This window comes from Gavialis gangeticus, unplaced genomic scaffold, assembly GCF_001723915.1.
Source record: "Gavialis gangeticus isolate Ggan-Ray unplaced genomic scaffold, GavGan_comp1, whole genome shotgun sequence".
NCBI lineage: Eukaryota > Metazoa > Chordata > Crocodylia > Gavialidae > Gavialis > Gavialis gangeticus.
Window position 1 is genome coordinate 59,145,714 of NW_017729004.1, and position 27,919 is coordinate 59,173,632.

Here is a 27,919-nt window from a genome sequence, read left to right on the forward strand (position 1 = left end):
TACCCTGTATGCACCCAAGATTTTTATTCAAGCTAGTCCTAAGCTAGTTTGTGTGCTTGCAGCAGTGAATAAATCCTGTAAAAGCACTCTTATGATGAAAACACTAAAATACATTTTACCATGGAAGTGCAAAGCACATTAGTTTCAAATGTGAAACTCTATCTTGCCTCCCACCATTCGAAATGCTCCCTCTCCCCGCAGGGACACTTCACAGCCATTTTTCTATAGTTTCAATTTCCACCACTCTACCTCTAAGCACACCCAGTAAATAGCAAAGACAAATGATTGACATACATTTCTACCAGTGAACTGAAAACAGGACTCTTTGCAGTCCATTCCTCATTTAAAAATGGACGGGGGATAAAGGGTTTAAAAACAGGACAGTGCAATATAAAACAGGATCAATGGCCACCCTAAGTATAGATCCTACCAGAATAGCTTAATAATAAATCTGTAAATAGAGAGAAGAATGCATCATAAAAATAATTAATTCTTGATAGCATAAGCACTAATTACATTTCTCTGCAAAAGTATATATATGCCTTGCACCTCTCCATTCTAACTCTCAAGCAGAACTGGTGTTCACAGCTCTTCCCTAAAACAGGGGCCTGTTCTTGGTTATAATAATGAATACAGCATAGCCTCTCCAAAATTTCACCACGTAAAATTAAAGCAGTCAAATATTACTTCTGCACACAAAAGAGTAAGTTCTTAAACCTAGCAATTTTAGATAAGGAAGATCACACATGAGATGAAAAGCTGGACCTACTGAAGTCAACATTAAAACTCCAGTTAATTTTCTGTGGGACCAGGATTTCACCTAAAATTGGTAATATTTTTCTCTGATATGCTACAGTTTGGTATAAATAAAATAATTTTACTTCACTGAGATATTATTTAATAAAAAGAATTAGATCTCCCGCTAACCTCAGCTTTGACTTATAAAATGGAATTAAACATACCCATAACAAACATGACTAGCACTTGGTCCAAACATTAAAAAAAGTGTCTTCAAATCCTTCCTCACATGAAAGGAGACCAGGATCTTTAGACTGCAGCAAATATCACTTCATACCCTGTTTTATTCTAACATTTGTCACCTCCTAAATTAAAGGATGAATAAAAAAATATGTTCTGTAACATGGCTTAAGAGCCAGTTGCAGTAAAAAGTCTTGGTTCACAGTAAGTGTTTTTCCAAACTCAGAACTCTTTACACCAAAACTTCACTTCCCTGTTCTTTACAGAAGAGGCACTAGCTCTTAGTTCAGCTATTAAAACTAAGTAATTAGAAAAACAGCATTTTCTAAAATGTCAATCCAGCTTTGCTACTGACTGGTTATGCAAACTTGAGCAAATCACTATCATATTGTATCTAATTTCCCATGCCTAAAATGTGGAGAAGTTACCTGCCATTCTGAGGGGTTGCAAAGAACATTTGAATAGCAATACAAAGTTCCAGGTATCATTACTATAGCACACAAGGCTCAAAACTGTTACTTCCCTATTTCATTTATTCAGAATTAAAGATGGCAGTTATTAAATGGTCTTGATTTCCCAATATTTAACATCTAAACTTCTATTTAAAAAAGAAAGAAAAAGAAATAAGAAAGCAACATAGCAAAGAATTTCAAAGATCTCTGCCTCTTTAATGAGGTATTAAAAATACAGTAACATGACAAAAAGGCAATACTGCTAAGTCTCTTAAGCCCCTGGACTTACATTATCAGCTTTTATGTGCTTGTCAACACTCAACAGTAAGAAGCAATGGTTTGCTCTTTGCTTCAAAATTTAAAAGCCAGCTAACTTCCTTCCACCTTCCTGCTGAGAGTTTTAACTCCTTAAAAACTGTCAAAGCTTTGACACATCAACAGCAGATAAATCTACAGAAAGATGCAATAGCCAGGTGAAGTCCTAATTAGCTATGAGCCAAAGTGTGCTGAGGTCTTCCATTCTATCAATGTAAACTACAAAGAATAAAAATAATCCTTATGCTATCACACTGCTTACCAGTAGCCATTCTTTGGCTCTAAACCCAATTTTCTTGGCCAGCTCCACAGAGACTTATTTAAACAGTCAGTCAAAAAATCCTAACTTTAAGGGGAAAAAATCTACAACTGTAAAGCATATGGCTAAAATTAATAAATAATACAAAAAAGTCATGCATGGTAGCCAAAACATGTTTTTACTTTAAAGTGGGGAATTAAACTATGCTCTATAATGCTCTGCACTTCAATGGTACCTAGAACAGCCCCCACACACCTATAGCCTGGTATATACTAAGTAAATTATCTAAGCCACTGAAACAATAATTATAAATATTTGCCTGCAATTTCAGTGTCAAGATAACTGTATCTCTGGGAATGCCAGAACTGGGCAACATGCTTAGTATAATTTAGTTCGGAAAAGATACAAAATTAACTACTGGAAAAGCCTACATTACACTTCATTTAAACTAGAATAGTCTGTCTGTGCAACACTCAGCCAGCTACAAATTTATAACTTAATAACTGAGATATTTCATTTATCAGCAGAGATTAATTCCTTTCCTTTTCTTTTACTCCATAATATTCAACAATGTAAAAGAAGCAGTATAGAAAACATCCTGCCTAAATTTTCCAGAGTTGACTTAAAGACTCAATCAAACTTCTCTCAATTTTAATGGTGAAAAAAATGAATTAAGTGATAATAATTAATACCAACCTCTTTCACACTGAATAATGAATATAATTTATTATTTGAGATAGAATTAGAAACCCTTTTTTTTTAAACTAAAAGATCTCTTCCTTGCAGTGCATGCAAATATCACACCACCCTTTACTTTGAAAAAGGGTCAAAGAAGTGTTGTGTAGAAGTTGAAATCTGACATTTGAAAGAAGAAAAAGGAGAAAGACAAAAATATCTAGAGCCTACCAACCTCAGCAGAGTCCCCTTTATGAACTATCTCAAGATAGCTGCAATAAGAAAATCTATGCCAAAATTAGACTTCAGCAGAGAAGAAATTTCAAGTAGACAATTCTTCAACATGAGTTTGACACTGACCTACTCTCATGCAGGCTCCTTTCTTACCTAGAGTAACTTTGCCACTTCTCAATAACTTTCTTTTAGAGTTTGAGATGCTTGAACATGCCATCCAAAAAAATAGTAGGAGAGTACCATTTTAAATAAAAATTTCTCCTCAGAATACCAAAACCCAAAAATTTGGGGTTTTGTTCTCATCATTGTTTCTTTTGACTTGTTAACAAACCAGTAAGAACACCAAGAATTTAAATTAACATTTTAACTTATTTGACATAACGCAGATGAAAACATTAAGTTGCTTCTAGATCACAAATGATGCTCCAAAGCAAGCACAGCTCAGCAACAGGCAATTCCTGGTAGAATCACTGACATTCTACCAACCTCAGTTGGTCTAAGGCAGAGATGTCAAACAGAGCGTATAAACTGGATCCAGCCCATCGATCCAGGTCATCTGGTCCATGGACTTTTGCTCTGGCTCCAGCCATGGTGGTGGGGCATCCAGCTGCAGCAGACAGCGCTCTGGGGACAGCAGCACTGGGCAACACCATGGCCAGAGACAGGGTAAAAAACCTGGCTCAGCAAACTCTGGCTGCACTGACAAGACTTCTGACCATGCTACCACTGCAGGAGCCTGTACCCTGGCTCTCCACCAGAGCACCGACTACCACCACAGGAAGCCACGCCACTTTGGCCAGAGCTCTGGGTCTAGCCAAGGTAATGGGTCTTCTGCCCCTGGTGCTGCTACAGCTGACTGTGCCACAGCAAAAAACAATAAAAAACTTTTATTTTCTGATATCTCTCAATTTTTGTATTACCATCTTAGTCTCAAATCACTTTAACACTATTAAAACAAGTAACAGATTTTTAATGTTTTACACACAACCAACATGCCAATAAATTAAATAAGCTAAGTAAGCTAAATTGACCTAAACATTACTGAGGCCTAGTCATTTCTATATCGAGTAATTTCCAGTGCATCTTTGGGGGAAAAATGCTACTAACTACTATAGCAATCTTCCCATTTAAAACAGAATGGGGAGAGCTTTTAACACAAAAAACACATCTGTATACATTAAAATAAGACGAACGGTTCTTGGATTAAGGGTGTCCTTGTATATTCCATCCAGAAGAAACAAAGAAGTGGTGACTTTCATCTGACTGTCCTTTTATCTGGAAGTGTTCACTCACCAAGAGGAGAGGTCCACTGAGTGCATACATATCAAACTGAAAATAGTTATTTTTATATATTGTTGATACTTACAGAACTTAAAGGGGGAAAAGGCTCTTTGAACTGCAGCCCACTTTCAGAAATTATTCTCAACTGCTAATTTGAGTATTGTTCTTCCAGACAGAACGGTAACTTGTGAGTAGGGCAGGTGGCAATTACTCCTACATATGTCAGAAGCTGTCTCTGTGGTTTCAAAAAAACACAACTCCCACAAACAATACCAATGACCATGGTTTAAAGTGGCCTCTTGTGTTTCTTATGGAGTTGTTAGTATAAACCCTTCAGCTCCCAAAGAGTAGCACAGGTTTTTAGTAAGGGAAAATAATGGCTTTGATACAGAAAAATATTAAGTAAAGTTTTAAAGCTGAAAAGGAAACCAACTTGAAAAAAATCCAACTTCAACAACAAAAAGTCATTTAAACTTATTGCAGGTCCTATGTTTTCCCACATCGTTCGGCAGTTTTGCAGTTTTACCAACCTTTCCTAACTCCTCTCCACCCTGCTACTTGGGAAACCTCACACAAGTAAAAAGGGAAAGCAAATAACTCAGAAGAAATCATAAAAAATGATTACACATAAAGGCAAAGACAAATAAACCAAAGTAAACATAAAAAGACCCAGGAGAGTTTTTGCCTCTAATATCTTTCAATTATAGTCTCTGTAGATGTTTTTTGTAAAGATTAAAGAAAAACATTTGCTGGTAGAAATCTGATATTTTAATTGACATTCTTACTTGAATACTAAACATCACAAAACTCACAAATAAAAGTATGGCTTACCAAAAGTAACTTCTCCTTTGCCAGTTTTGTCAAAGAGCTGGAAGGCCACCATGAACAATGCATCTGGGGCACACAAAACTGATTCAAATGCGACAAATTCTTGAAAGGATATCAACCTACAGATAAGACAAGACAAGAAGCATGAAAGTAGTCACTCATAGAAAATGCAAATACAAGTTTAATGCAACCTGTGCAAACCAGCATACAAACAAGCCCTCAATCAAAGGTGGCACAATAAGTTCTTGTTTACAGTATATTTGAAAATGTATCAGTAAGAAGGGTGCTAGTAGCCCATTACCACTGGATGCAAATTGGTGAAATGGGCATTTTTTCTCCAGAACAATTTATGCCTTACTGTAAAACAAAAAACAAAAACAATTTTTTTTTAAAGTCCTATATTGAGTAATAAAAGTTTCATCAACTTTTTGTGGGACCAAGGTACTTAAAGCACATCTACCCTGCAGACTGAAAATTAACTATAGCAGTACCCAAGCTAGGTTTTGGAAACAGTTCATTTATGACAACATGGAGCTGCTGTGGCTTAATTCACCCTGTTTCTCTATGCCACCATAACTACACATCTTCTGGGATCCAAACTAACTTGGGGTTGCAGACAGACCTTTAAGCATTTGTGGAAAGCTTGCCCTTAAGTCCTAACTGCTGCCCTTCATTTTCAAATGGAACCAACCAAGATGCACTGTCTGCAAATTAGTAACTTTCTAGTTATAGATCACAGTCCTTATGCACTGGGCATAAAGCCACAATTCTTCTATCAGTAGCCAGGATACTCCTCCAAACCAAAAGCTGTTTATCTAACTCAATTATAGTTGGGCTCCTAATCTACAAGGCATTGAAAGCATTTTTTCTCTACCTGCTTCATAGTTTGGTATATGAAATCATCAGACATTGACAAGAACCAGACAGGTTCAAAACTTCTCTGGGTTATACTAGATGGTCAGAATAGAGAGTCAGTGTCTTTAGACCAGAGGAGATAGTGTGCTGACCTCCTGCCCTCTCTCTCTTTCTTCTTGAATGTCTAAAAGGCACAACCTACAGCTGCCTGCAGATTCAGTCTCTTGTGTCTAGTGGTTGCTTGGAATGCTCTCTTCCCTAGAAACCCAGAGTGTAGAAAGCAACCAGAAGGAGAACATACATTGCTCACTGGAGGGCTTGTAAGTACATGAGGCTGGATAAAATTTAGCATAGGGAAATGACAAGTGATACACACAGAAAAAATCATTTGAGCTCTTCATGCACATAACTGATTATAGGCTAGCTGGTATCCCAAATCTTTTCCATCAATGTGTCATTGTATATAATCTCAATAAAAAAGTTCAACTACAACGGTTTGGAAAATAGAGACATTAAATAAAGTGGCAATCTGGTTTCATCATGAGTGATGCGCTTTTTTCCGTTAAGCATATATCAATAAAGTTATAAAATTAACCAAAAAAAGCTTGGAAACCAGCACTGCAGCAATCATAGCCACAGATTAGCTGTTTTATAAGAAGCATCTGAAGACATGGAATGCAAGGGATATTCAGTGAAACTTAGCCCCCTGTTTAAGGTTGCACTTAAGGTGTGACTGACCAGTTAATCACATCCTAAGTAGTAACCCAGCCACACATTTATGCAATTAATGGCCTGATAAAATAAGGACTAAGCCACAAAGTTATTACACATATTTGGTGTAATAACTTTGTGGCTGGTTCCCATAATGCCTTAAACTGAATTTGTGGCCAGCACCAATCAGCTGGCAGGCACCCCCAGTGAGCTGATGATCAGAACCTTCTTCCTCTAGATTTAAAGCAGCCAGCTGATCAGTTGTCCTGCCCTTGGGATCAGAGAGCCCCTGAAGGGTTCCAGTGTGTTCCCACACCTGGGAGTGCCAATCAGATGACTTGCACTCCCAGCCTCGGGAGCACCGTGCATCCAGGCTGCTACTTTCCAGTGTTGGGGGGAGCCCAGGATCATACTCCCTGCTACCTCTGCATCCACAATAGGGTGCAACTGGGATCTCACAACTGCACCTCCTGCCATGTATATGCATCATAGCAGGAGGCACAATTGCAGATCAGATCCTATGGCATCTTTAATGGAATGTCTTTTAGCTGCCTGAAAGAAAAAGAGAGTTGGATATACTGTTACAATTAAAAAATATATTTTACCTTTGGGACTTGCTGCCATGAAGTACATTGAGGAAAAAATTTGACAAGATTATATACGCATCAGTAAAATCTTGTCAAATATATATATATATATATCATCAATTACATTAAACATTTATAAGGGATAACAATATTCATACTTTGGTGAATAAGTCACCACCCTGACAGGTCCTGCAAGAATTTACCATATGAGGAAAAGGCATAACAGATAACTTCCTCCTGAACCACTTAGTGCCACTGACACAGAATAATGGACTGCACAGTCCACTGGTCTGACACATCATGACAATATTTACTCTTTTAAAACCAAAATCCTAGTGGGTGTAATTTTTCCTCCAGATTTGAAGCAAAAAATATCAGTTTAAATTTATTTTTAGTTTACTTCTGCATTTACTTATTTTATTGTTTTTTACAATTAAAGCCTAAAACCTAAAAAGTATTAATTATTACTTATTAAGGATGATAATTATTAAAATGGTGAACAAGACACAAAATGCAGAAGGTTCAGACTCCAGAGAACATATAGACAATACACAATGAATAAGAACTATGGGATGTATTAAACAGATTTTTTATGCTTACTAATATGGTAGTCAACACTTCTTACGGGGGCAGTGATGAAGCAACAAGGCTTTAAAGAGATCCAAACTGGAGGGGGAGGGAGGAGAGCAAGGGACTTTGTGGACCAAAACAAGCAGGCCATTTCATGTGCAAGGGAGGAAGTGGAAACGACTGATCCTTGTAAATGAAAAACAAATAGATTTGATAATGCTATCAATGCTGCAGGAGGGTTGGAGAAGATTTCTAAGGACAAATACTTATTAAAAAACACCCCAATAGCATCAACAATGGAATGTAGCTATGAATACATGCTATAAAAAGGAACACATTGATTTTACTGTTTAATTGTGTGATTATTGCATAGAGAGAATAGGTTAACAGGTAAATGGGTTGGGTTTATTAATATACCTTTCGCAGCACAATCCTCTTAATATACCAGAGTTGTAGAGCCCAACATACAATAAATCAAAACAACATGCTACACTGCACCTGTGGGTCATACTGGGTTTTAATGAAGATTCCCCACCATATAGGCTACTGCAGGGTTTTGTATTTGGAACACAATGTTCATCAGCATTTTTGAGTAATAAGAACCCCTAATAAATCATTCCAAGGTGGATTATTAAAATAACCCATATCAATTTTAAAACACAATTATTCATGGTTATAGGAAGATTAAGAAAAAGTATACAAATGCAAGGTTCTAGCCAGATGATTAGGAAGAGACATTAATATCTGCTGTGCCAGCTGAATTCAAATTAACCCAATTTTTACATGCTAATTAAACCAGCTATTTTCTTCTTATTGTATTTTTGCACCTTAAGTAGACTAGCCTGCTAGTGATTCCCAACAGATCTGCTCTAACAACAATGACGTATTCATTTACTTCTATTATGACCATACAATACAGTAACTGAGCAGTAATTTTTCACAGTCAATTACACGTGTGATTCTTAATGCTTAAAGACGCTGAAATAATGTGTGCTACATAGCCATATGCTTGATGCTCTATACTGCTCAAGGGCAGTTGCCTGGGTAACACATTTTCTTCCTGGTTTAGCATAACCCTTCATTGAATATCATTAGATGTCATTAAACAGCAGATATTAACATGAACTTCAATATACTACTTAAGAGTTATTTTACCTACATAAACAAGTGCTCATTTATAACCTGAAAGGCTAAAAAAAGAAAATCCAAATAATCTGGTATTTTAACTGATGCAGAGGGAAGGCACTAATATGTTTACAAATTATGAATCAAGCATCCAGATATTCTGTGTGGTCAAAGGCCACTTCCAAACCCCACCCTACCCTCATTAACACTGGTATTACTATTGCTTGTATAATTTACTGAGGAAAGAATAAAATCCTGAATTTTAACAGAGGCACACAAATCACAAGGCTAATCCACCCACTAGATTTGGTACATCAAGACCATTATTTACAGCTTCCCTATCTCTCTCTCTCCCTCAGCTTTTATATTGGTGTTCCTCTCTGTAGCATCTGCATGCCAAGCAGCTATAAGGCTTTTCTACCAGAAAAGTCCACATGTAGCCATACAAAGAAAAAAAGCCATTACCCACTGTAATAATACATACAAATGCAATAATGAAGAGGTTTCTTCAGAAATCAATGCATATGTTTTACTGTATCAGCAATTTAAGCATGATAACATAATGGGGCACAAATTGAAGCTACATCTATTATTTTTATACTCCAACCTAGGTAAACTAAGTATAACATAAATTGGTGCATTAGACATAAATTTATATTCAATAAAAATGAAAAAAGCTGGCATTTCCAAGAGTTATTTCTGAATGGTTTGTCCTTTCTAAAAATAAAGTGTACAGTATTTCTCAGGAAAATGTGTTAGCTACTACAGTCCAAACTAACTGAGATGTACAGTAAATACTTATTTTGTTAGACAGGCATTTAAAGTACAACAGCAGACAAAAATACATTATGTTACAGGAGACAGAATGGGAAATGCCTGGACTACTCCTGATAATGCCTTGGTGCAGGCATCATATTGTTGGAAGACACTTCTGATCCAATCTGAACAAACTGAAGTATTTTTCTATTAAAAAGAAGAGAGCTTGGCAGAACACAATCTTAAGTAGGGTGCCCTTACAGGCAACTGTTCCCCATTTCCTTGACATGGGACAGGACTTACTCCTCCTACAACAGGGCTCACAAGAGTCTCAGCCTAACTTTATGGAGATCTTGCATCTTTGTCACACCATCTAGCACCTGTGACCAACCCTCAAAAAACATGAAATCCTGGCAGTGCTGCTCTATTGGAATTGTAGTACAACTGCTACCATGACCATCTCTGTAGGGCTCCTTGTAAAACATAATCCAAACCTAGTCTGTACTATCACTTCCAATTGAGCTGTCTGGAGAAGTGGAATTAGGAGGAAATAATGCAGACTTCCCCCTCCTCCCCTCAAGATCTACACATTTCTTCTGTCAAATCCATTCAGTCTCCACCCTCACAAGCACAAAACTTCATAGCACCTGCCAGAACCCAGGGGCAAGGGAGCCATAAGTGGTGCTACTTCGGAGCCAGATTTTCTTCACAAGAGGGGACAACTGGCACAGAGATGGTTCCTTCAGTACTTCTCAAGATTGCAATATGAACCTTATACAGATAACTTTGGGATGAACAGTTAAACATCCTCAATTCCTATGAAGTTTTGGCTAACCAGTCAACTGCTGCTTCATGGTCCAATTTTTATTTGACTGCCTTAAGAGATTTCTATAGAATCTAGCACTGGAGCATCTTGGCTTCTCTGGACAACAGTAATTGTACCTGTCCACCATGAGGGACAGATTTATCTTCTGATTGAAGTGACTACTTGGACAGACGTAAAGAGCCAAGACATTTATACTAGAAGCATTTATACAAGCACTTTGCACTTGTGCATTTCAAACCATTAAAAATACACCAGAATTAACTCATTGTTTCTCTTGAAAGATACTTTCCCTGCAGATTGCCTGTGTTACAAAAGTGATCAGGCTGAACTATATTACACTTCCTTCTGGCTTTAACATCTATGAATCTCTGAACATTCTGTAGCTAGTTAAAAGGCAAGGCTACAAAAGCAGGCTTGCACTTTGCACAAGCTATCAGACTACCAGGTTGCAGCCTGTTTTAGAGAAGGCAACCTTTTGTTATCAGAACCAAAAAACCAAGAGCAAACCAAAGTAGAAGATAATCATTCACTGGAGTCTTTAACCACCATTGAATGGAATCAGGGCATGTGGTAAGATAATCATGTGACACTAGACAACAGGATGCTATCAAATTCTTTGGCTTTCTGAACCTTTGCCATTTGTTCAGAATGGTCCAGCCCATCTGATAGAGGACAACTTGGAAACTACAAGAGACTTTCAAAAGATAACAAATATTCATTGACTAACTGCTGCTAGTTGATTGCAATAAATGTACTTTAGATTAGTGGCCATTAGAACCAAGCAAATATCTCCACTGCAAATGCAAACTCTTGTAGCTAACAAGGATTTTGCAACAAGGTAAGTTTATGACCTTAATTTGTCAATGAGTTAACATAAGCTACATACATATTTTAAGATTTTGCCATCTCTTCTAGAGCAAGCTACCTTATGCAGAAGGTACGTGTCATACTTCCAATCTTCCCATTACATAATAGCTTTGGAGCTGCATAATGCAGAAAAAGCAACCTTTACAGACCAGAGGAAGGGAAGAGTGGTAGAAAGCTGAGAAGGGTTTATCACTTCCAGTTATACTCCATTTGAAGCCATCACTTTCTCACTGCATTACAGCTATGTAACCTTTTAAAGAATTCCTTTACCAGGGATAGCAATCATTATGTTAACTTGTCTGCAAGGTCTACAGTTCCTAACCACAGGAGGTTTGTGAGGGTCAGGTGAGCAAGAGAGAGGGCATAAGAATGAACACTAAAGTACTTGGTTATATCTACGTCCAATCTGTAGAAAGCATGCATTTTCTATTCTTGCTTCTTATCTGAATCACATTCTACTCCAAACAACAATCATCACTCAGCCTTGCACTATGAATCATTTTTTAAAATGTTCTGCTTTTTAAAAACCCAAACTATGAACTTCACATTTTAAGTTTTTTCTAAACACCCTTTAAGCCAGTGTTTGAAAAAAACATTAAATCTGGGCTGAAGTGGCAACCTGCCTAACGTACCAACAACAAATGTGTGGACCACATTAAATAAGAAAGAAAAAAGAAAAAAAAGAGAGATGTTAACCTCAATTGTTGGTGAAGTCAACCTTACAAATGTGTACCATGTGTAGACAGCAACAGCACTGTCTTCCAATGTCTACAAAGAGACTCCTCAAATGCTTTGGTTACTGGTCATAACTTTGAGAAGCAGCAGCAGTAAAAACTGACTACAGCCTTGTAAGTGTTCACTGGTGTTACGGAGAATCATGCCAGGCCAAAGCTCCATAGACTTGCTTCTGTCAAACCTTCCCTCTCTTCCTGATTTATCTCCACCTTTTTAATGATCATTATCCCAAAGAAAGAGAAAACAATAATGGAAGGAAACCAAAGAAAGATAAAAATATGACAAAAGTAAGAGAGAGTCTGAAAGACAAAATACCAAGTCAGTAAACATAAAATTGACTGACAGTACAATACTGTTTGATACAGTACAAAACAGGGTGTAACCGTTTCATGCCTTTAAATTGCAGCAATGTGCACAGTTTTAGTATCTTTCATTCCTACTGTAGATTTATTTCTTGGACTGGTAATTTTCCAAACCCTGTTTGAAACATGCCTTTGACACATTTCACTCTGAAGGTTACTGAAGGCTTGTTTCCTCTATGAAATGGGAGCTTTAGGTCAGGTATGTTAGCAATTTCTCCAAGTGCTGTAGAATGCAGACACTTGAACAGTGGAGAGATCAGATTCTCTTAGAAGGAGAGTTCATATAATTTTTCTGATCTGGTTACAATTAAAATGAAAAACAGAACACATACCCATCTTTGGTCTGATCCACCACACCCGCTAGAAGCTTTACAGAGTTTGGATCGGGGACCCCATCTTCCATTATCTTCAGGTACCGGGTGACAAAGTCATGAGGAGACATAAAGTATTCTCCATTTTTTTCAACACTTGCATACTGTAAAAGGAAAAAGATGTTAAGCATCTCAAATGAGTTCTTTATTGGCATTCCAGCAGCACTCAAAAGTGCCAATCAAGATTTGGCCCATCAGGTCAGTATCATAACTAAGGGAGGGGGCACCAGGGCACCAGTCCCAGGCAACAACATGTAGGAGAGGCACAAAAACAGCAACCGCTAGCCTGGCTGCAGCTGCTGCCCCATGTGACACTGCCACCAGGGCACAGGATTGCGCTGGGGTGCAAAAAACATCCAAGCATTTACAATGCATCTTAAAACAAAATGCAACAGGTGAGAGAAGTAATTAAAGGTGTTGGGGGGAGAAAAGAAAGGTAACAGATATATCAAAGACCATAGACCACTACTTACTTCAAAGTTTGCCAAAATCAGCTTTGTAGCCAAAAAAACTATTTTACGATATACAACCAAACAAATATTAAAATCAGTACTCCCTCTAATTTAGTTGGGCAACAGTACATAATTCTGCATATAGTGTTTTCCAGAGTCAGGACCTTCAGCACATGCTTAATTTATAATGATCGGGATCCTTGTTTTCCCTAATAAAAAAAAAATTGCAAGTTCTCTGATTAAAATACCCAAATCTGTCATTAAAACAAAAGGCCACTAATATTGTGTGTATATATATATATATATATATATATATATATACACACACACACACACACACACACACACACACACATATATGTGTGTGTGTGTGTGTGTATATATACACACACACACACTATTTTCTTGATATATCTACAATTTTAAAGCAATTTGGAAGCCTGTCAGTGCTTCAATCATTATAATAAAATAAATTCTAAATACCTATAAATTTTGGTATTAGATTTGGGGTGGGGTTTATCCTGGAAAAGTCAGAGCTCCCCATTCACCTGTACTCACAGAATGCAGGTCCAGGACCCTCACTCCCCTCCACAGCCCCTCGCCCCCCACCCACAGCCCTGAACTCCCCCCAGTCCTGTCAGAGGGAGCCCCCAGATGCCAGGGCTATGGGGCCAGGGACCTGGGTCCACAGCCCACTGCTCCCCCACAACAGTGCCTGAGCCTAAGACGCTGCCGCAGGAGGCAGCAAGCTGCAGCAGAGCATAGCCTGGCTCCCCTCCCTCTGCTGAAGGCTCAGGTGGGGAGTGGGGCCAGCTCCCCACCGCTGCATACACTCCCAAGGGGGAAGGAGGGACCCATGCCCTCCAGATCAGTGCTAAAGGCAAGGGGTTCCCTCTGAGGGCTTGCACTCCCCACCCTGATGCTCTCCCTCGGGCCTCAGCAGCCCAGCAGGTGTGACCCAGCACTGAAGAGCAGAGCAGGACCCTGTAAGGATCTCCTTGCTCCTGCAAGCTCTATGCTGCCCTGGCAATGCGTCCTCTGCCCGCAGAGGGGGAGTGGCACAGGGTTATGCCTCTTGCTACTCCGCACAGGCAGGGGGGGCCTCATCAGGGCAGTGTAGAGCTTGCAGCAGCAAGGAGATCCCCACATGGCCCTGCTCTGCCCTGCAGCTCCCGGTCATACCCACTGGTTTGCGGAGGCCCCAGGGGAGGGCAGAAGGGAACACAAGCCTGGGGCAGCAGGCAGCCTGCACCCACCCTGCACACACTGATATGGGGAGCACGGGTCTCCTCTGCTCCCTTGGGAGTGGGCACAGCAGTGGGGAGCAGCCCCAGGCCCCAAGCCCCATGCACTGCCTGGCTGAGCAGCAGCCCCAGCCCTGCCCAATTCACTCCCACCCACCCTATGGCAGCTTCAATTCTCCCCACCCAACTTACCTGTGGGAACTGCTCTCCAGACTGCCTGGTGGCCATTTGCATATACATGCACATGGCACCACCTACCTGACTGCCCTCCTCCCACTCCCCCCAGCTCTTACATGCTGGAACCCCACCAGCCTGCAGAGACCTCTCTGCAAAAGTGCAAAATCTATGGGTTTTTCTGTTAAAATAAAAAATCCACATTTTCCTTGGGTAAAGGGGGAAACCTACGTTTTTCTCCATTTTCCCATGGGAAACAGAAAACCTGGATCCCTGTTAATGACTACAATGGGACTTCATCAGGTGCTTATCCATCCTCTCTGCCTTCTTAAACCAATAGTGAAGTATTTCAGAGCCATTTTAACTATACTGGAACAGCTATCCCACAGATTAAGCTATTGAAAAATAGCAGTGTGAACACAAATGTGCCAGAATAAGAGTGATTTTATTCCAGAATAATTACTTTCTTCTGTGACTGGAGTAGTTATCCCAGAATACTATTCACATAGAGCAGCTGTTTTGGGAACACTGCTGTGCAATAGCTAATTATAAAACGGCTATATCAGAAAAAAGAAAGAAAACGTTTGGCCTTAGTTAATTTTATATCCCCATACAGTGCTGTCTCCCCAGACGATAGATATCCAAGGAGAAAAAAAAAAAGAGGAAGAAAAATGAAGAAAACAGGAACAAGAGAATGGCAACATCAGACATTTAAAAACTGAGAGAGATCCAGAAACCACAGACAGTAACAGAGAAACAAGATCAAGAGTACAAGATCCTATTTATATTTGTGTTAGAAGTTGCCCACTACTCCCATGACACCTGTAGGCACAGCCAACCCTATGAGCCTTGAAGAGAACCCAACCAACACAATCCAAGTTCTTTAACAACAACAAAATATTTTAATATTTCAGCAGTAATAATCTTCCTGCTGCCACCTCTCAACCTGCCTACTCTTAGCAGCTTTCCCCAAATTTTAAGATCCCTAATTATGTGTCAAAATATAATACAGGTTTCCCTCAATTTATGCAGTACATGCGTTCCCAGAGACGGACGCATAAATCAAATTCGCATAAAGTGAACCCACTTTACAATGTAACAAATAGGGACAGGATCCCATGGCGGTGAGACAGGGAGGGAATAAGGCTGGGACTAGGAAAGGTGTGGGAGAAGGGGTGCCACTCCTAGGGCTGCACAAGGCAGCAAAGTAGAGGAAACAGAGCAGCACTCACCCCAGCCCCGGGAGCAGGCAGTGCCAGGTACCTGCAGCTGCTGTGCTACACTGTGCCTGGGCTCCACTGTCTGCACTCCTCTGCTCCTACGCTGCACCACGCCCTTGTGCAGGCAACTGGTGTTGGCTGCTCCAGCACAGGCTGGGGTGAGTATGGACAAGTGGAGCCCCAGGTGGCATGGGGCATGGCATTCACCCCGGCCCTGGGAGTGGCCGACACCAGCTGCCTGTAGCAGCTGGGCTACACCATGCCCCGAACCCCCTGGGGCTCTGCCAGTCCCCAGTCACCCTAGCTCCTGCTGCAGCAGCCCCAGGAGCAGACGATGCCAGCAGCCTGTAGCGGCCGGGCTACACCATGGCCTGGTGCAGGCAGCTGGTGTCAGCTGCTCCCGGGTCCACTCCAGCATGGACTAGGGTGAGTGCAGACAAGCAGAGCCCCGGGCAGCGCAGGGCGCGGCACTCACCTCGGCCCTGGGAATGGCCGACTCCAACTGCCTGCACCATGGCACAGTGCAGCCCAGAGGCTACAGGCAGCTGGTATCAGCTGCTCCCGGGGCTGCTTCAGCAGGAGCTGGGGTGAGTGGGGACTGGCAGAGCCCCAGGGTGTTCGTGGCATGGTGCAGCCCATCTGCTACAGGCAGCTAGTTGCAGCCACTCCTGGGGCCGGGGTGAGTGTTGTGCCTTGAGCTGCCCATGGATCCGCTTGCCGCACTCACTCCAGATTGTGCTGGAGTGGCCCTGGAAGCAGCTGACACCAGCTGCCTGCACCACAGCACAGGGTAGCCTAGGAGCGGAGGTGAGTGCAGACAAGCGGAGCCCAGGCGTGGGTGGGACAGGTGAAGCATGGTGCAGTCCATCGGTGGCAGGCAGCTGATACTGGCCGCTCCCGGGGCTGATGCAGCTAGGGCTGGGGTGAGTGGGGCCATGGCCCTTTCCCCTCCCCACACAGACTTGCCTGCTTAGGCGGGAGGGGGCATCTATCCTGATCACATAAGAGCAAGTTTATCTTGCATATAACAAATCCTGGGTCTAAATATGCGTATTGCATAAGAGCAAATTTGCATATAAAGAACCCACATAAATCAAGGGAAACCTGTATATCTAAAGCTAAACATGGGATTTGCCTTCAAATTAACTGCAAAAACTTTAAAAATGAAAACACAATGGTAAGGAACAATTTTTGTTCTGCTTATGTTACCATACATTTACTTCAAAAAAAAAAAAAAAAAAAAAAATCAGGACAACAAACATGAACTGGAAAGCAACTTAACTGTTTTGGTATTTTGTTTTTGAAGGTGGCATGATAAAACACTCCTACTACTCTCCACAGGGCAGTAATTAACACATTAGGTGCATCTCGTTATGCTGTGGTGTAGTTCAAAGACATGTGTTTTGCTTTATACTGCTATACCTCTGACAGGGGAAGGGAGCTGCCAGTTTTCATTTTGTAAAGCCACATGGGTGTCTCATGGTACTATTACTTCTACTGTAGGCTCACACACTAGACATCCCTTTGAGAATTAGAATATGTAGATTTTTCATTGCTATGTAAATGCAGGTCTTACAGAAACTGTAATTTCTTTACATTTCAGAGGCAAAACCAAACAAAGTACGGGGTGGGGAAAGACTAAACTATTATTGACACATAAGTAGGATGATCATATATCCTGGTTTGCCCAGACAGTCCCAGAATTTGAAGCCCAGCCCCGGCTGGTTAGCAGCTCTGCCTCCCCACCAGATTGTGCATAAACCTCTGTCCACCAGTCTCTGCAGGCTGCCTGCAGCAACACCACTAACTTGGGGGGGCAGTGTTCCAGATGTCCCAGATTTCCTTATGGTCACCCGATATATAGGTACATGCCAGGTATCATTTAGGAGTTTATATTTCAATAGTGTTCTTAAGAGCAAGCTTACCAGTTGATATGCTAGAAGAACTGTCAATAGTGTACTTTTATAATACATCTAGCAGATCAACTAATTTCAATTCAGCTGCTTGCAGGAAAAAGAATCTTTTAGAATCCCAGGCTCAAAAACTTTTAACACAACTGTTATCAAGAAACAAATTAAATAAGTCAGCTGGTCTAGGCTTCTATATTTCATTTTTCCCTTCCTGACTAACCCCCTGCTAGGACACTCAATAACAGAAAACAGCACAAGGTTTCAGTGTCCCCCTGTTTCTTGTCATTGTGATTTACTTATGTGCATCTAAAATCCAATCACGTACTCTATACTACATATAGAAAATGACCTTGAAAAATGTCAGCTTGCTCATTTTGACTAAAGTCTAATCTCCTAGGCGTTATGGTAGAAGACTTAAAAAAGTAGAGTTACTTCTTGTAAATTATCATAACAAAGAAGAGAAAAAGAAATCGGCTGTATTGGTTTTGGAGTAGACATTAAAAATATAGTTCTTTACAATTGTATTTTTTCCATTTTGGCAATTATACCCACAGAGAATTTGATATTATACCATAGTAACTTAATGGCTTCTTGGTAACTTGCTTCCATACATTTAAGATGGTATAATATTAACCAGTTCTGTCCCATTTTAAGTAAAAAATGTTAGCATTTCATTGAGAGGTCTTTTTCTTTATAAAAAAAAATCCAAAGTTGTTTTTAAATGACTAAGCATTAAGCCAACTTTATATAATGTGATTCAATTAGAAAAGGAATAATTTGCTAGCCATGTTTATTTCTGCACAATAAAGAATAATGTAGTGTATTGTTTATTTATAAATACAATTTAAGAGCATTTTTTCCTTATTTTATTTGGGTTTAAAAATGCCTTTGCCAAAACAGCACACTACAATATCCTTTACTAAAAATAAATAAGTAAAAAAATGCTGTTAAATTGTACTCATAAAAGCAGGTCCTTCTTAAAAAGAGACCTTCAATATAGAAAGATAATTGGATTGGTCTTGCCAACTATGGAGACACAGACAGGAGCAGTTTAATTCATGCTTGGGACCACAACTAGCTTGTAGGCTATATGCCAGCATTGGAATGGTGATACATCTTCTGTACTATTTTAAATAAAATACTGAGATCACATTTAATTCCTCTGTGACCACTGAGTCATTTCCCTTTCAGTCTAATGGGAAGTGGAGATTAGAAGAGCAGAAAAAGGGGCAGAGAATGCAAGTCTTTTTACTAGTATACTTCACATGTTTCCATATGGACCTATCAGATTCACAGCCTCAAGCAGCTGAAGAAAACCTCTACTGGCAAGCAGGGTGTACTAAGAGGTACACTCAAAGGGAATGCTACGCATGTACCACGAGAATGCTGCGGTTTTGAGAAAACAGAATAATCTATTTTCCAACAGGGACAGGGAGTCTTCACTCTAGACCACACCTTCCTCCTCATCATTGAAACAAGAAATCACTAGGGTCTTTCTGGCCTGCTTCCTCTGCCTGATCCTTCTAGCTCTTCAAGTGTTAACAAGAATGGCCAAAAGGCCATTTTTTTCTGGCAGAGATTTTTCTCTCAGATTTCAAAACTTCACACCTTTTAGAGCTTTTCATAACTGTGTGTCTAACTTTAGGAACATGAATATATTCAGAGGATGCATTTCACAACCAACAGCAACAATTCAGCAAAACATATGAAAGATACAGTAAAGAGTTCACAAAGATAAGAAAATGGGAGAGAATTCAGTATAGTATTAAGACTCTTGCAAAGATGTTGACCGCAGCAAAAGAAGTTTAGGTTCAGGAAGTCACCGCTATTAGAATCTGCACTGAGCTGACCTGAAGGGGAATTATACATCCATCCATCCATGTGTGGGCGAGAGTGGATAAGCACTGCAACAGAGAGGTTATGGAATCCCTGGCACTAGAACTTTAAGCACTAGTAGAAAAACACTTGTCTGGGATGGTTTAGACAAGGATAAATCCAGTGTTAAGCAGGAGACTGGAGAGATGACCTCTTAAGGTTCCTTCCAACCCTATTGTTCTATGATGCTATTATATCTTCCCTGTAGAAATATTTAGTGACACTTGTCCAGATAAGGATATACTATCCACAGACGGCCATACCCACTATGCTCTGAAGCATCCTGTTTCCCCCCCCCTTAATTTATCATCGTTATTGTAGGCTAAGGTCAAATCCAGCACACACATGCTTAAATTTAAGCATCTAAGTAAATGTACATTCTATTGTTCTTCCATAGCATCCGGGAGGAAACAGAAACAAGAAGCTGACAAAAGACAACCAACTTCTTACATACTGATCCCGCCTACACCTCTAAAAAAGCAAAAGCATTGGCACAACCCAAATGGGAGAAGACAATTTACCCTGTAGTCTAACAGCAACCTGTCTACACTAATATTTGTACCATGTGTAGGAAGCATGTTGAAACTCCTATCCCATTTTCTGAACAATGCTTTTTTTTCCCCTCCAAGATAGTAATATTTTTCTGAGCCAGTACAATAATCACTCAAGAATATATTTGACTTCTTAGTGAGCATTGTTCAATTTTGATAGTGGTATTTAAGTCTAACATGGTAATAATACAGTGAGTGATTAATGGTTGAAAAACTATCAGGAGTTGAATACTGCAATAAAGGAGCAAAAGATATGGAAAATTTAGGCTGAAAGGATAAAATATTTACTCTCTACATACCTTCAAAAATATTGTTTTCAACTCAGCTGGATCAGCTCTCTTGGTTTGAGCCACCTACAAGTAAATACAATTACATTAATATGCATATTTTATACAAAAGATGTCAAAGTGTCATTTAAAAAGAAAGCATTCAAACAAAAGAATGAATGATGAAAATAAGTGTTAGCCTTACATAAATTAGATACTGATTTAGTTGGTCATGTTTACTTTATGCACTTAACATTTATACTTGGTTACTCAACCTTTTTGCTACAAATGTTTCTCTAAAGCAATTCCACAATTCTTAAACAAGCACCAAACAACAGTGAGCATAACTGTCTAAGTACCAAACTGCCCATTGGCTGCATTTAGGCAAAATACTGTGCTTGCCACACAGACTTTTACACTTCTAGCATCTTTCCCCCAAGGGTATGAGTGCACAAAAAGTTACCATGAGGCAATTCTGCAGTAACAAGCTGGAAGTTCATCCCTCAGAATCGAGTGTTACCTTCCATTTACTGAAGGGCAAGAGCACAAACAGGCAATCATAGCTGATGTGCTGTCCGCTCACATCCTAAACTAATTTGCAGTAAAGTGTGTCCCTTTTCTGATTTACAAAACAAATTCTACCCCAATGTATACCTGATGGAAGCAAAGCATTAAAAACCTTGCCTAAGAAAACCCAAAATAGAGACAGCAACACATAAGAAACACTGGTGACTTCTTAACTGCTCAGCGAAGTCACGTTTCTGTTAGGCTAAGGGTCATCAACCTTTCTCCAACCAAGGAGTACTCAACAAGGCAGTAGGGGCTAGGGTTTTGAGGTGCCCTATACTCACCTTACTTTGGAGGTTGCAACATTGGGGTATTTTATAGGAGCTACCGCACCACAAGTAGCCCCATCACACTGCTACCAGGTCCTCCAGTCAGATGGAGTTTACAGTCATAACCAGGACCCACTGATCATTTGAGTAAATGTAAACAGGCAATGCTATACCAAAAAAATAAGGAGTATAGTAACTTATGCTATAAACTGCCGTAGAAAATGGACAATGAAAAATTATTTCTGAAACTAGATGGGGATGCTATAAATGATCAAAAAAGGTGACAAAACTCAACCCCCAAAATGCACAGTGAGTTTTAGTTAAGAACTATGCATTATAATTTAAAAATGATGATAACTAGAGTAGCTGTAGGGACTGTATTGTGTCCTAGTGAAAAATAATAAGGACTATCTAGTGGAACTACCAATGCTATTTTTATTATGGACCCAAACAGACGGACTCCACAGGTGGGGCCCTGATCCTACATTTGCCCAAGGATCTGCCCACATAGAAGCAGCTGCAGAATCAAAGTGCAATTGTGGGGTTGAGACTCTCAAAAATGTGTGTTATCTGAGTGTACATGCTGTTCTAAGTGTCATAAGCTTGTACTAAGCTGGTTATTTACTCGAGAGCCCATTTGTGAGGTCTTTGGCATTCTACCGCAAGCTGGACCTAAATTCTGTAGAAAGGTCCCTCGATCTCTGCAGCACTTCTGTGCTCAATTCCACAGTACAACCAGCAAATTGACAGAAGGGATTTATTGACTCCAAAATGAACAATTATCTGTATGGGATCTCCCTGTCGATAAATTTACTTTTACCTTATCCCTCACAATGTTTTAATTGCTGCAAAATGTTAACTGTAGAAATAACTGAAAGGAAAGGGAGACATGGGAAACTGTGTTTTTGATATTTATATAGGATGGCTCATATTGGTCTAATTACAGTGGCATTAAACAACTTAGAGAGGCATATACCCTAGGTTCCCCAAACTCCAGCAGCCATTTTAAGTCCCCTATTGGTTAGATTTCCCCAGAGCCAGCTACATGGAAACAAGACTGAAAGACTGTGGGAATCAGTAAGTCAGCTACAGCTTCCACTGATGTCAGTGCAGCTAAACAATTAAGTAAAAAATATTAACAGTTACAATTAAATTGTAAATACAGACAAGGCGCACACACACACAAGCCTTATTCACACTAGGAAAGTGATCTGCTACTGAGGATGCATTGTAACCAACAGGTTCACTATCTGAAAGAAGGTCTCTCTCACATTTTTCATTCACCATATTGAAAAATCATTCTGTTAGAAGTTAAACAGTTTTCAAAGCCAAATGAGGAGAGTGTGAGGAACCTGGGGACTGACAAGCTGTGTAAGCTAACAGCTGGTTTGCTCAGAATACACTGACCAGACAGTGCTTGTGCTGTTGTTTCAGAAAAATTGTCTTAAAAATAGGATGTTAAATTAGTACTTAATGAATGTCAATTTTTGTTGATAGGCAATGGTTTCAATTCTATTTTGGTCCCATGGAAGGACAAAAACAGCAAAAACCTCTGCCATGAATTTACAGGCATGGCATCTGTCTCATCACGTGAAGAGAGATTTGAAAAAGCATATCCAAGTGAGATAATGTTTGTTATTACTCTGCACAAAGAGTGGCTTTGTGAATGGTGCTACCTCTTAAAAAATGTAGCTGGCTTTCATTAGCACACATTTGGTAGAGAACTGCTGGATTATGGAAAGTTTTTGGGTTTGTTTTTTTGTTTGTTTGTTTGTTTTTTGTTTGTTTGTTTGTTTTTTAAGTAAAAAGACCGTAAACAGGATCTGAGAACAAGCTAAACCATACAGAATATTAACAAAGGGCAATGTCGCACCAAAAAATGGAGACTAGAGTAAAACCTACGAAGTCAAAATGGATTTTACTCCCAAACAATACAGACTCTTTGAAAGTTTTATCCAAAATATGTGCATTAAATTATATTAAGTTGTAGTTAACTGTATGAAGTGGAGCAGGGGTGGCCAACCTATGTTGGCAAGTATGCCACAAGTAGCATAGACAACTTCTGTATAGCATGTGGCAGATCGGGGAGGAGACAGGCAACATAGTGGCAGATAGGGCAGGAAATGTAAAACAGAGCAGCTGATGCACAAGGAAAGGGATCTGAGTGGCACTCAGAGATAATGTAGGGTTAATGTATGGCACACCTGTCAAAAAGGCTGCTCCCCAGTGAAGTAGAGAATGTTGCCTCATCCCCAGCATTCGAAACCCTTACTCCCCCTGTTCTAGCAAAGGTGGTTAAGGAAAAGGAATATAAAAATGGACTGCTGGAAAACCAGGAGTTGGCCTAGAAATAGGGCTGCCTCTCAAAACGGAGCTTGGAGGGCTGAGTTGATCCTCAGGCTTGGAGTTTTCTGATTGTTACTCAATTTCCTCTAGCTTCCCTTGTTTTGAATTCATACTTATGCAGATTCTTTCCTGCCAAACTGGCTTTACTACTAACTTTATTACTCAGTTGGTCTAATAAAAGATATCACATCTACTCAAAGAACCTTGCCTTACTGACTTGAACACACTTTTGAGTTTTTTTCAAGATTGACAACATGCTCTGTCCTGGACAACACACAGAAAGATGACAGGCCCTCCTTTGAGAAGCTTTTTGTGAAAATGATACAGGAGATAGGATGCACAAAGGGAAAATATACTGGAGGATTCTTAAAACAACCATCTCCAGTTGATCTGTTTATTGAAAGTAACATAGGAGGTATTTGAAAGAAGGGTGGAGAGGTTGAGGAAATCAGAATACAACATTCTATCCCTACAAAGGCATACAGGAAGGGCAGATGAAAGAAAGAGACAGAAATGGTAGCAAGAAATAGGGTGAGAATTAATGTCCAATGGTAGAGGGGTTAGATGGCAAATGTAAGCAGTCTGACTTTGACAGGATGGGGAAAAGACACCATTTGACAACATGGTCAGTGGCGAGTGAATTAGTTAATATCAGTGGGCACATCTGGAGTACAGAGGTGATACAAGTATCAGGATGCCCCAAGACAGGCTGTTCACAACATCAACATGTATTTTAGTCCCTCCCAGAGAGAAAGTGAGGAGCTTTTGTTAAATTACAGAGGAAGACACTACAGGACCTGGGAACCACATGGACTAGGAAGGAAAACAGGCTGGAGAAATCAAAACCATCCCTTCGTCCTACTTTATATAAAAAGGGTCTTTTTTTATATTCTCAGAGGCTATTTCTCATATTCACTCATTTAAAAAAAGATTGAAAGTCTGGAGAGTATTCAGGAGAGCTACAAAAATTATCTGAGGTCTGGAAAGCCTTTTTCATAATGACTGAAGAAACTCAATCCATTGAGCATAATGAGAAGATTTAAGAGACAAATTGGTCATAATCTACACTATACCAAATTCCATAGAGAGGAGAGACGACTCTAAAATCCTCTTTAATCTAGCAAAAGGTGTGAGAAGATCTGGCAACTGGAAAATGAAGTTAGAAACATTCAAAATGGAAAAATAAAGTGACTAACAGTAAAAGCAAGGATTTTGGAGATGATGTGCCCCAGACCTGAACAAGAACATTTTGTGGCTGTAAGACTATCTAACGTTTCTTTCAACTATACACCTGATCAAAAACAAAAAAACAAAAAAACGCACTGAAAAACCTTGCTTCTCTCACATTTCCTGGATCATCACAGAAACAACAAACTTCCCACCCTACTAAAAGTCAGAAATCATTAAAACAGGGCTACCAAAGAGTGCAGTGGATTCTCCATCCCTTGAAGCCTTTAGATCAAGATAGCAGCCAATAGCTTCTAAGAGGTATTTTCTGGTCTAGTCACAAGTTATGTTGCAACGAAATACGTAGCTCGTTATTCAAGAAGTCAGATGATTATACATATTTAAAGCCAGAAGGGACTTTTTATAATCCCAAGAAAAAGCAAGATGGCCTTTCTGCTTGGCCCCAGAACTTCATCTTTATTATTAAAAACTAGGGGTGCACCGGTAAAGATTTTCTTGGCCAATACCGAGAGCCAATGGCTAACCACCATATCTGCCAATGCCCATCTAACAACCACTATTTAGTAATAGGCATTTTAGCAAGGCATTTTAAACTACTGACATAAATAAACTTTTTTTTGTTTTGCATTTATAGACAGACTTGCACCTCCTGCCTGCTGTAGCCCTCAATGAAGAAGGTGGTGACTGCCTTATTCCCATGCATGTCTCTCCCTCACTCATGGCTCCCACCTGCAGCCCCGCTCCCAGCACAACCTGTGCTACTGTCTCAGGCGGGCGGGGCAGACCCTTGTGTAAACAGGAGCACCAGGCATTATTGAAGCTCCAGAGTACGCTGCTGCTTCAGCACCAGTGGGCTCCGCACAGCCAAGTTCCCGCAGCCACCAAGGAGAAGCCACTGCAAAGTCACCCAGTGCCTGGCAGAGCAGAATGTCCCTTGCACAGTGGCATCTTACCCCACCTGCACACAACCCAATGTCTGTGGCAGCCCTGGCACTCAAGCCCCGGATGCACACATGGCATTGGCATGGCGGCAGCAGCAGCAGAAGCCAGTAACAGTCCCTTTGCTGCTGAGCACAGTCCCTGTGACTGCTTCCCGGTACCCCCACCCCTTCTCGCTGCTCACCAGGACCTGTAAATGCTGCAGGCTCAGGCTGGCAGCAACGCGCAGAGACTGGACTACGCTTGCCAGGGTGCTCCAGGTACGTGACTGTAATTAGCAGCTACAATGACCAAAAAAGGCCGATAATGTCATTTCTCCATTTATCGGTGCCAATCCAATAGTCAACCAATATCTCGGTACACCCCTATTAAATACATTGCCTTTTTAATTAGAGGCTGGAACATTAAATTGTCAGGCAGAATTTCCATCTATACCACAGATTTCTTCAAAGTATCTGAAGATCATGATGCTCTAACCAGGTTTGGGACAGATTATTATAGAACAGCCAACCACAAACAAGTGACTTGCATAGATGAGAATTCACCTTTCCTAGGTATTTGAAAGTAATTTAGCTGCAAGAAATCAAACTGTTTTCCTAAATGGCAGCTCTTCCACAGAAAGCAAATTCCATACGTTCATTCTGAGGTGCAAAGTGTGTTCCATATCACCGCTTCGCCAATGTACTCTGCTTCCCATTTCACCTGTCCCAAAGGTCCATTACAGTTCACCTCAGAATGGAACTAGCTGCCCATAAACGGAGCTCAGACATGGCATTTGTATTCTTAATGCAGACCCTCACCACATGGAAAGAAGTTAGATTGTGATCAAGAATGATGAATTTAAATAGGCACAACTCAGCAGGGAAAAAAAAGTCTTACTGGCAAGTTTACAAGCAGAATGTGGACTGCCTCACTTAAAAGTACATGGAACAACTGGGAGAAGAAAAGGCATTACAGATATGGTATAAAGTCCAGAATAAAAATAGCCACTCCGGGAAGCATCGCCCGTCTTTCTTAGTGGTACACCGGATGCTTTTCCTAGCATGGTATTAATACCAAGAGCATTTCTTCACACATAACAAGGGCAAGAAGCAAATACACAGTGCAACAGAGGCTAGTAACTGTTGGTCCAGGTAGGAAGTGACTGAAAGCCAAGAGTCAGAAGACAGTTGGAGGAGAGCTGAATTTGAGCATCTACTGCATGGGGCTGCATGGTCTTCCAGTAACTAAAGTGGAACTCCCTAACAATCACTAGCCCTGTGGCAATAAATCCCTCCAGTTCTACAGCCACAGACTAAATTTTAGAAACAATAATCTTCAGAGGTGCACCAGTACATCAGTCCAATAGTGGATCGGTACCAATATAAAGAAAATTTGCTGCATCAGATATTGGCCCGATGGGGCCAATAATTTGGCCGATAAATACCTGTGCTGTGCGCAGCTGCAGCACAGCACTCAGGCAGCATGGAGAGCTGCCCCCAGCTGGTAAGTCTGTTGTGGTAGAAGGGAAGAGGGGAGGGAAGGGGCACACGGGGACATATCAATGCCACCCACGGTGAGGGAGGGGGCAGGGGCAGGTGCTGCCCAGGCAGGGTGGGCAACTCCCACCACTGCTTGCACTCCGGAAGGGCACAGGGGGGCATGCTCCCCAGACCTGCACGAGGTGGGGCGGGCTGCAGCCAGGGCTGCACGGGGCTCTTCTCTGTCAGGGCTGGGCACAGATTGGGTGCTGCCGGCACCGGGAGGATGCTGCATCCACCACAAATTTCACCACCGCTTCACTCCCAGCACCACTGCCACTAGCCACCCAGTGCAGCCCTGCCTCCACCCACACACCAGGAAAAGCCAGGGCTGCGCCAGGTGGCTGGCAGTGGCGAAATTTGGGGGTGGATGCAGCATTCTCCCAGTGCCACCAGTGCCCACACCAAGCCTAGCCCCAACCAAGAAGAGACCCACGCAGCCCCGCCTGCAGCCTGCCCTGCCCTGTGCAGATCTGGGGGGCACATGCCCCACCCCTGGCCTCCTGGGGTACAAGCAGTGGTAGGAACTGCCCCCTCCCCCCACAAGCTACTGCTCTGCCCTCCCCCGACCTGGGCAGCTCCTGCCCGCCCCTGCCCCCTCCCTCACCACA

General features: G+C 40.9%; 1 protein-coding gene across 1 annotated transcript in view; it reads right to left on the minus strand.

Annotated features, from left to right (window-relative positions):
* The window catches only part of SLC25A13 (solute carrier family 25 member 13), a 109,862-nt gene extending 89,257 nt beyond the window's left edge, over positions 1-20,605 (minus strand). The window contains exons 1-3 of the mRNA XM_019508458.1: positions 20,513-20,605; positions 12,749-12,891; positions 5,026-5,141 (exon numbers count right to left, since the gene is read on the minus strand). Of these exons, the coding sequence (XP_019364003.1) occupies positions 5,026-5,141; positions 12,749-12,858 (226 nt within the window). The 5' untranslated portion in view covers positions 12,859-12,891; positions 20,513-20,605. The remainder of the gene's footprint in view (positions 1-5,025; positions 5,142-12,748; positions 12,892-20,512) is intronic.
* Positions 20,606-27,919: the final 7,314 nt, after the last annotated feature.